At 43.2% G+C, this 10,000-nt stretch overlaps 1 protein-coding gene across 1 annotated transcript in view; it reads left to right on the top strand.

Moving 5' to 3' along the window:
- psmc1b (proteasome 26S subunit, ATPase 1b) overlaps positions 1 to 10,000 on the top strand; it is a 14,603-nt gene that overhangs the window by 145 nt on the left and 4,458 nt on the right. Inside the window, exons 2-8 of the mRNA XM_017724673.2 lie at positions 3,978 to 4,031; positions 4,156 to 4,252; positions 5,171 to 5,295; positions 5,936 to 6,121; positions 7,848 to 7,976; positions 8,425 to 8,521; positions 8,731 to 8,920. Coding sequence (XP_017580162.1) covers positions 3,978 to 4,031; positions 4,156 to 4,252; positions 5,171 to 5,295; positions 5,936 to 6,121; positions 7,848 to 7,976; positions 8,425 to 8,521; positions 8,731 to 8,920 — 878 coding nt within the window. The remainder of the gene's footprint in view (positions 1 to 3,977; positions 4,032 to 4,155; positions 4,253 to 5,170; positions 5,296 to 5,935; positions 6,122 to 7,847; positions 7,977 to 8,424; positions 8,522 to 8,730; positions 8,921 to 10,000) is intronic.

The following is a 10,000-nucleotide window of genomic DNA, read 5'->3' as shown; positions in this document are numbered from 1 at the left end:
TCTTTATTTAAGAGCTGTTAAATCGGCATGCTGAGCAAAAGCTTAATGTCCTAAGTAGCATTGGCGCTAAAGGCTGTTTTACTGATTTATAGTAGCTTCTTGTTCGAATGTAGCCGTTCCACCTTAAATGATGCAGCAGTTGTATGCAGCCGCTGCACCATTTAAGGTGGAACGGCTACATTCGAACAAGAAGCTGGCCAGTTTCAGACCAGCCTTACAGAAAATGTATTTATTTACATATTTAGATCCAGATTATTTCACCTTCCTTAACTAACTGCATTGGTTTTATGATATTTTCTGATTTATTGTTCGTTACTCGTCACAAGATACTTCTCATTAAAGGGCAACTCCAGCGATGTTCCAACACGTCCACATAATTAAATGGTTGTGATGTAAACAGAGGCATGCAGAGCGGTTCTGTGTGAAACGCTTCAGTTCTAGAGAAACTTACGAGTCAGGACTGTTCACAGCGGTGGTGATGGGAACCAGACGTCCACCTCTAAAAGCTCCTCACAGAGCTATTACAGGAAATGGTTTGAAGTGCGCTGTCTGGTGTGTGTGACCCGTTGTTTGGTGAGAAATTTGGCTTAATCCTTTTGTTTTAATCCATTCATGGTGGAGGGATTCATGATGGAGGGCATTGTGAGACAAAATAGTCCCTGAAGAAAACGTGTTATTTTGGATATTTTACTCTTCTCCCGTCATCAACGTTCCGTATAAAACTCAGAAGACTCGTGTAGGTTCTCTGGTGGTTCTGGATGGTAAATAAAATGACTATATCTGTGTTGTAGTCATGGCGACGCCTGGTTCCCATCACCACCACTGAACCATTTCACACCGTATCACTCCCTTTACATCTCTGACACTGAATTATATGCAGACAATTTGAAAAATTTGTGGAATTCTCCTCTGTGGCCCTGCGTGGTCTGGCACCTCCATATCTTACCAAGCAACTTCATCCATGCATCCCTTCGCCTAAACTTCTGACTTCCGGCGCTGGGCTGTACTAGATGGTCTTCTTGGAATAGCAGGTCCTTTATTTGTTTCTTTAAAAAGACGGTTCTTTAAGGGTTGTTTAGTAAAGACAGTGGTTCTACGCTGAACCATCAACGCTCAATGGACTGCATCATGAAGTGATTCTACAAATTGATGGAGAATGTGTTGTGTGTGGTTATTGTTTGTCATCATAACTTATTCCTACAGTTTCTACACCACAATTTCCAGCATTTCTCCATCACCTACAGTTAAACACTCTTTCTGTTATTGTTGTTTTAAGGCTTTAATTCCTCTTTAAAAGAGCCGAAACCTCTAATTTCACAGAAGCGGTAAGCTGGGATTAAAGCCACATGGTCTACTTCTATACACTTAGTGGATATATTGGGCAAAGAATGTTGGAGATGGAGCTGCCGGGTAGAAGGAGAAGAGGTAGACCTCAGAGAAGGTTTGTGGATGTAGTGAAGGTGGACATGGAGATGGTTGGTGTGAAAGTAGAGGAGGCAGTGTATAGGGCAAGATGGAGGCAGATGATCCGCTGTGGCGACCCCTAAAGGGAGCAGCCGAAAGAAGAAGGAGGTCTACTTCTATACACTTAAGTCTTGTTTCTTAAAATATGGCTTGTTCTGTGATGCTGAATGAGTACTGAAGATCTGTTGGCTCTACGCTGATCGCCTTGAAACCCTCACTGAGTCGTTTGGTTGGTTGGTTGCTGTAGTGGGTAACACCTCTGCCTTCTACACTGTAGACTGGGGTTCAGTCCCCACCTGGGCAAGCACCCTACACTATACCAATAAGAGTCCTTGGGCAAGACTCCTAACACCACCTTGGCCTTCCTGCGTAACAATAATCAAATTGTAAGTCGCTCTGGATAAGAGCGTCTGCCAAATACCATAAATGTAAATTTCATGGGTCTTGCTGTCAGTTGTATCTGTCTGTGTTTACTAGGGATGCGCAAAGATGCTGGAATTATCAGTTCCGTTTAAATATCGCCGATATTTCCAACCGATCTTTGACTGTATGCTTAGAATATTTGGATGCTGCTGGGTTACTGCGCTAGATAAAGTCATTTTTTATTTATTTTTTTTTTTGCTGCATTTTTAATTAGGGGTCATTATTTTGGCTATTGGGACATTAAAGCCAAAAACCATCAAAGGTCGCGCTTCTGCTTTTATCCTGAAAGAAAAAAAAAGGCAGAAAATTGTAGCTGAAAAATAAAGAATTAAATAGGTGTTACAAAGTGTCATTTAATAATAAAAATGAGAAATAGTGATAAAATGCTTCACTCTGCTCCTTTCAGCTGTGCTGTGCGCCTTTATTTCAGTTTGTACAACAGTTGGTTCCGGCCACGCGAGCTGATTGGTTGAGAGGCGTCTAACGGTGCTGTTATTTCATCATAACATCACAAACACCGTATCACTCCGCTGAGATGCTGTTGCTAAGCAACGACTCTGATCGCTGTAGGAGACGCTTGAGCCATCTGAACGTTTTTACTTCTCACTTTGCCACAAACAGAAAACGGACACTGTTAAGACCACATCTGACCGACAGCCGATTTGGTCCGACTCTGAAGACGAGACGACACTAAATTCCCAAACTGTCGTCTCCACTGAGCAGCTTTTCAGTCGGAAGCTGTGACAGAAGATCAGCTGAACAACCTGGAATCAGCCAGAAATGAACCCAACACCATTCGCCAAACTAAACAGGCTGTAAGAAGCTTTACAGACCGGCTGGAACAAAACAACATTAATACTGATCTGGACAAACTGACCAAACTGAGCTGAACCTGATATTGGGTCAGTTTTATGGCTCAGTCCGTACAGCGTGCAGCGCAGCGCAGCGAGTGGAGTTCATCACTCTGACGTAGTAACGAGCTGCTTGTTAAGGAGCTGTAATTTGGTGGAAGGAACTGCGAACATTAAAACATTAAACGCCGCGTTCACGGCCCAAATTATTCATTTGTTCCTTCACTCTTTTGGCTGTTGTAGAAAAGCTCCTGTGTTCTGTTGCTCAAGCATCACGATTTTAACCCTATATAAATAACAGTTCTCTGTAATGTTAATTCAGATGGATCTAGGTTTGAGGTGGTTGATGTGGCAAAAATATAATATGATACTTCAGGAAATGTTCACGATACACAATGTTGCTAAATGTTTTAAGACATCTGATCAGTTAAAACACAGAGAACTAGCAGTGCTACATTAAAAAAAACGATCAAAAACTGATTATGCATTTTATTCAGTATTTCAAGACTTGAGTTTTATTGTCGTGTGCACAGCAGAGCAGGCAGCTACACCGTACAGTGAAATTCTTACTTTGCTGTTCCTCCATTCACCAAATATAATCTTAAGAGAATAAAAAAAGAAAATATAAGAATAACTCTAAAAACAGCAGTAAAAAGTAAAAGTAATATGTACAGTATGAAAGTTGAAATAAAATGAAAGTTACATGTGCAAATATGCAAATATGTAGAGCAGCTGTTTATAAAGTTCATCAGGTAACAGATGTGAACAGTCGTGGGCTGGAGGTCAGGGAACTGGCCCTGTGACCGGAAGGTCGCCGGTTCGATCCCCAGAGCCGACAGCACGTGACTGAGGTGTCCTTGAGCAAGACACCTGACCCCCAACTGCTCCCCGGGCACTCCGGATTGGGCTGCCCACCACTCTGGACAAGTGTGCTCACTGCCCCCTAGTGTGTGTGTGCTCACTAGTGTGTATGTGGTGTTTCACATGACAGATGGGTTAAATGTGGAGGTGGAATTTCCCCGTTTGTGGGATCAAAGTGCAGTACAGTACAGATGAATTGTATATTGTGATGTATTGTCATATTGCCCAGCCTAACCTGGTTCCATTTTCACATTTGATAAATATATAATGAAAAAAATCAGTATCGGTGGATATGTGTATGAAAAATATCAGTCATTAGCGTCAGCCCACAAATCGCCTGTCCAGGCATCGCTAATGTCTCTGTGTGCTTGTTTGCAGGGACAGAATCAGAGCGGGGGACACGGCCCTGGGGGCGGCAAGAAAGATGACAAGGTAAGAAGACCCAGGCTGACCATTCCAGTGCTGATACAGGATTAATCCCCAACACGGTCAGGTGAAATGTTGTGATGATATAGCACACGATTAAAGTTTTGGCCTTCTTTTTTACCTGTAAAAGGATAAGAAGAAAAAATACGAGCCCCCGATTCCAACCAGAGTTGGCAAGAAGAAGAGAAAGACCAAAGGACCTGATGCTGCAAGCAAGCTGCCTTTAGGTATCCTGCTCCTTTCCATCTGAGCTTACAGTGCTTAGTGGATCACAAAAAGAGGCATTTAGGCTTTTTTCCCACCTGGGTCGATTGTTAAAGTCCGTATTGGCTTCTTTACGTGAGGTTTTGTTGATTTGAATTGAACCAGTCAGGTTGCAGATGCAGTACATTTCATGATTCATGAGCCAAAATTTGAAGGCGTTGCTTTGATGTGAATTTATTGGAATGATAATAATGATATTATAGGAATCATATAAGCATCTGTGAAGAGCCAGATTTTGCAGACAGTACGGCTGATGTTGTGCTAGAAGTGGGATCTGATCTTGAATTTCCTTTGTTTGGTGCGGACCACCACAAAAATGCGTTCCTACCAGCAGGGGGCCGAACCAGGGTTCATGTGAAATCACGCAGAGACCTGCAGTTTTTGGACCGTCGTTCATGTGGTGTGAAGCAGAGTACAGGTGGAGTGTTCACCTTTAGAAAAACCTTGAAAGTGCTGCACCAAGCGAGGTAGATGTGAAGGGTTTTGTGAAGTTTCATCTTTTTAATTTGGTTCGGTTGGTTTCACACTGCAGGGGCTAAAGTGAGCCAAATTACCCCCATGTTCTCAGATTGTCCAGACGTTTGGCGGGGATGCTGATGCTCTGTTACTTTTACAGTTGCCTCCAGTACGGTGTCAAAAAAATGATTAACGTCTTATAACCTGTCTTACTGTAACTGTGTAACGGCAGCTCGTGCTTGAAGCACCATGACAGCGTCAGTAATAAGCCAGACGTTAAAGCAGGCGGTTTATACAGATGAGCTGCTTGAAGAAGAGAACAGTGCGCCCTGATGTTGGATGATTCTCTCGTTTGGGATGTTATTACGTTTCCCACTCTTAGTTTGGGGGTCTGCTGAGCTGCTGTGGTTTCCTCTGCTCTGCAGTGACTCCTCACACTCAGTGCCGACTGAAGCTGCTCAAGCAGGAGCGCATTAAAGATTACCTGCTGATGGAGGAGGAGTTCATCAGGAACCAGGAGCAGATGAAACCTCTGGAGGAGAAACAGGAGGTACATGTACCATCACTCTTCTTTATTTCTCTTCTTTTGCTCTTTATCTGTTTCTCTCCCTTTCTCTCATATATATATATATATAATGTAAGTATGTATATGTATAAGTACATATTTTCTCTCTCTCTCTCTCTCTCTAGCTCTCTGTCTCTCTCTATCTCTCTCTCTCTCTGTCTCTATCTCTCTCTCTCTGTCTCTCTCCGTCTCTATCTCTCTCTCTCTCTGTCTCTATCTCTCTCTCTCTGTCTCTCTCTCTGTCGCTCTCTCTCTCTCTCTCTCTCCGTCTCTCTCTATCTCTCTCTATCTCTCTCTCTCTCTGTCTCTCTCTCTCTCTAGCTCTCTGTCTCTCTCTATCTCTCTCTCTGTCTGTGTCTCTCTCTCTCTATCTCTCTCTCTGTCTCTCTGTCTCTCTTTCTCTCTCTATCTCTCTGTCTCTCTCTGTCTCTCTCTGTCTGTTTCTCTTTCTGTCTCTCTATCTCTCTCTCTCTCTCTGTCTCTCTGTCTCTCTGTCTCTCTCTCTCTCTCTCTCTCTCTCTCTTTCTGTTTCTCTCTCTGTCTCTCTCTCTCCCTCTCCATATATATATATATCGCTTTCCTCGTCCATTCACCTCTAGCATGTTCTTTTTTTGTTCTCCTGTAGGAGGAGAGGTCGAAGGTTGATGACCTGAGGGGGACGCCGATGTCTGTAGGAACTCTGGAAGAGATTATTGATGATAATCATGCCATTGTGTCCACTTCTGTGGGGTCAGAGCATTACGTTAGTATCCTGTCCTTCGTGGATAAAGACCTGCTGGAGCCCGGCTGCTCTGTCCTGCTCAACCACAAGGTGAAGTTTGGGAGAGACTGAGACTGCAGTACACGTCATGACAGTTCTACACACAAGAAAGTTCTGAAATTACAACCGTCGTTCAGTTCTACACAGCCCAAGACCAATAAGTGGTGGTGACAGGAACCAGGCGTTGCCATGACTACAACACAAATATACAGTTGCATGAAAAAGTATGTGAACCCTTTGGGATTCCTTGGATTTCTGCATAAATTGGTCAGTAAATGTGTTCTGATCTTCATCTAAGTCACAACAATAGACAAAACAGTCTGCTTAAACTAATACCGCTCAAAAAATGAGATGTTTTCATGGTTTTATTGAACACAACATGTGAACATTCACAGTGCAGGGTGGAAAAAGTATGTGAACCCCTAGGCTAATGACTTCTCCAAGAGCTGACTGGAGCCAGGAGTCAGCCAACCTGACGAGATTGGATGTGTTGGTTGAAGCTGCCCTGCCCTGTAAAAAGCACGCACCAGTTTGGAGTTTGCTGTTCTCAAGAAGCATCACCTGATGTGAACCAAGCTTCGCAGAAGACCTACGTTCAAGAAATGTTGACTTGCGTGAAGCTGGAAAGGGTTACAGACGTATCTCTAAAAGCCTTGATGTTCACGTGTCCACGGAAGACAGACTGTCTACTAATAGAGAAAGTTCAGCGCTGTTCCTGCTGAAACGTGGTCGTCCTGTAAAGATGACTGCAAGAGCAAAATGCTCAATGAGGTGAAGAAGAATCCCAGAGTTTCAGCTAAAGACTTACAGAGGTCTCTGGCACATGCGAACATTTTTGTTGACAAATCTACAATAAGAGTAAGTAAAACATTAAACAAGAGTTCATGGGAGGAAGCCGCTGCTGTCCAAAAAAAACATTGCTGCGCGTTTGAAGAGCACCTAGATGTTCCACAGCACCATTGGCAAAATATTCTGTGGACAGATGAAACCAAAGTTGAGTTGTTTGGAAGGAACACACAACGCTATGTGTGGAGAAAAAAAGGCCCAGCCCACCAACATCAAAACCTCATCCCAGCTGTGAAAGCTGGTGGAGGGGGCATCACGGTTTGGGGCTGCTTTGCTGCCTCAGGGCCTGGACGGATTGCTGTCATCAACGGAAAAATGAATTCCCAAGTTTATCAAGACATTTTGCAGGAAAACTTAAGACCATCTGTCCACCAACTGAAGCTCCACAGAGGATGGGTGATGCAACAGGACAATGACCCAAAACATAGAAGTAAATCAACAGCAGAAGAAGATACGCCTTCTGGAGCGGCCCAGTCAGAAGCCTGACCTCAACCCGATTGAGATGCTGTGGCATGACCTCAAGAGAGCGATTCACACCAGACATCCCAAGAATAGTGCTGAACTGAGTTTTATATGGAATGTTGATGATGGGAAAATATTAGAAAATCTCAAATAATAAGTTTTCTTTGGGGACTATTTTGCCTCACAGCACCCTGCCTATTATGTATCCCTCCACCATGAATAGATTTTAAGGCCAAAATCTTCTCACAGCTACTGATAAACAAGGTCCCAGGCATCAGGCAGTGAATTCATAACCATTTCATGTGATAACTTGCTGTGAGGGGGCTTTTAAAGGTGGACGTCTGGTTCCTATCACCACAGCTGTGAACAATTCTGACTCGATTCTCACCTTTAACTTCGTTTGCAGTTCATTAAACTTCATTGCATTCTTTCACTGGTTTATGATCTGTTTTTGTTTGTGGGTTTGCAGGTCCATGCAGTCATTGGAGTGCTGATGGATGACACTGACCCTCTGGTAACAGTGATGAAGGTGGAAAAAGCTCCTCAGGAGACATACGCTGATATTGGAGGACTGGACAGTCAGATCCAGGAGATTAAGGCAAAGATTTCACTACTTAGTGCGGAATTCCTGGAGATAAAACATGTTTCGTTTTATTCTTCATGTAGATAGTAAAAACATCTTTGATGTAGTTGCTTAAAGCAGTAGTTTGGTCAAAAATCTAATTTACCCACTTCTCCACCGTTACCCTAAATACAGGACTTTGGTGTTTGAAGTTCGCGTCTTTAGTTTCAGCACTGGAGTAATAAAAGTGCATCCCTTATTCCTCACTTCTCTCAGACTCTCAGTAAGCTGTAATAGTTCTCTAATTCTGATCTTTATGGGCTAGTCCAGACAAAAAATCCAAAGTGGCTGCTGCTGTTTTTAACTGTTTACATACTTTTGTCCATTTTTATAGATAATATTATCTGTGACCTGCTACTTTAACAAAAAGACCTTAATCTTCACATGTAGTATTAACTCTTGCTCTCTTTACAATGACCTTTAGGAGTCTGTGGAGCTTCCTCTCACTCACCCAGAGTATTATGAGGAGATGGGGATCAAACCTCCTAAAGGAGTCATTCTGTACGGCCCACCAGGAACAGGTCAGTTGTAGACCCTTTTCCACTGCGAGCCAAACGACATTTGTAGACTGAATGGATAGAGACCGAAAAGTGTGTTTTAACAACGTTTACTACGACAAAGTCTTTGAATTGAAGAAACTGTTTTTCCATTATAAGGACTCTTTAAGTTTGCACCAACCATGCGAGTATATTGCATTATATATGATAACAACTTTGGCTTTCGCCTCCAGGTAAGACCCTCCTGGCTAAAGCTGTGGCCAATCAGACGTCGGCAACGTTCTTGCGGGTCGTAGGTTCAGAGCTGATCCAGAAGTACCTGGGCGATGGGCCCAAACTGGTCCGGGAGCTTTTTAGAGTGGCTGAAGAACACGCACCTTCCATCGTCTTCATCGATGAGATCGACGCTATCGGAACGAAGAGGTACACAGCCCAGACGTTAATTAAAACGAATCAACTCTTACTTGCTGGCATTCTTTATATTTCCACAGACAAATGCGTTAGGACCGGAATCATTTCCCACTGTTTAGACCAAGCAATCCAGAACAAAAAGTTCTTCATTTGTCATTTTTTGCATGACCATAAAGGTAATTAACGTTGCGAGAGCATAGCCGCGAAGAACGTCAAACGTCGGTGAAGAGCGCGTCTTCTGGGGATGTGAGTGAATCATCGACATGGCTAAAAAAGATGCTTCTTCAAGAGCCTCTTTAGTGCAGAAGATAATTCTATATAGAATCATGAATATTTAAAGAACCCTTTCCATGATTAAAGGGTTCTTCGCATCGTGAAAGGGTTCTTCAGATGAATGGACAATGTGGTGTAGATTTTATATTAATTAATTAATTAATAGACCCTTATTAGTCCCACAATGGGGAAATTTCACCTCCACATTTAACCCATCCGTGAAGTGAAACACCACATACACACTAGTGAGCGCACACACACTAGGGGGCAGTGAGCACACTTGCCCGGAGCGGTGGGCAGCCCAATCCGCAGCGCCCGGGGAGCAGTTGGGGGTTAGGTGTCTTGCTCAAGGACACCTCAGTCATGTGCTGTCGGCTCTGGGGATCGAACCGGCGACCTTCCGGTCATGAGGCTGGATCCATAACCTCCAGCCCACGACTGCCCCACAATATATAATATAGAACACAGGGTTGATACAGGGTTTTTTTATTTTTGTGATGTCAAGCATTTTGGTGTTGTGTAGAACCCTTTTCAAAAAAGAACCATCTACAGCACATTCTCCATCATTTTGAATAACCCTTTCATGATGCAAAGAATTCTTTAATTATGCAAATGGTTCTTTGAGTGTTCACGGTTCTATATAGAACCATTTTCTTTACTAAAGAACCATCATTTTTAAGTGTTTATCATTGTGATCATATCTCCATCAATATAGTGTTGACTTTGCGTCTCAGACCTAAACGTTGTTTGGATCCAGAGCAGTGCGGCCTCCACCCCTGGGTCTCTGATTCTGTTCTGTTACAACTAATTCACTTTTTA

The sequence above is a fragment of the Pygocentrus nattereri genome, chromosome 4 (assembly GCF_015220715.1).
Source record: "Pygocentrus nattereri isolate fPygNat1 chromosome 4, fPygNat1.pri, whole genome shotgun sequence".
Lineage (NCBI taxonomy): Eukaryota > Metazoa > Chordata > Actinopteri > Characiformes > Serrasalmidae > Pygocentrus > Pygocentrus nattereri.
This window is presented reverse-complemented; position numbering and strand designations above follow the sequence as displayed.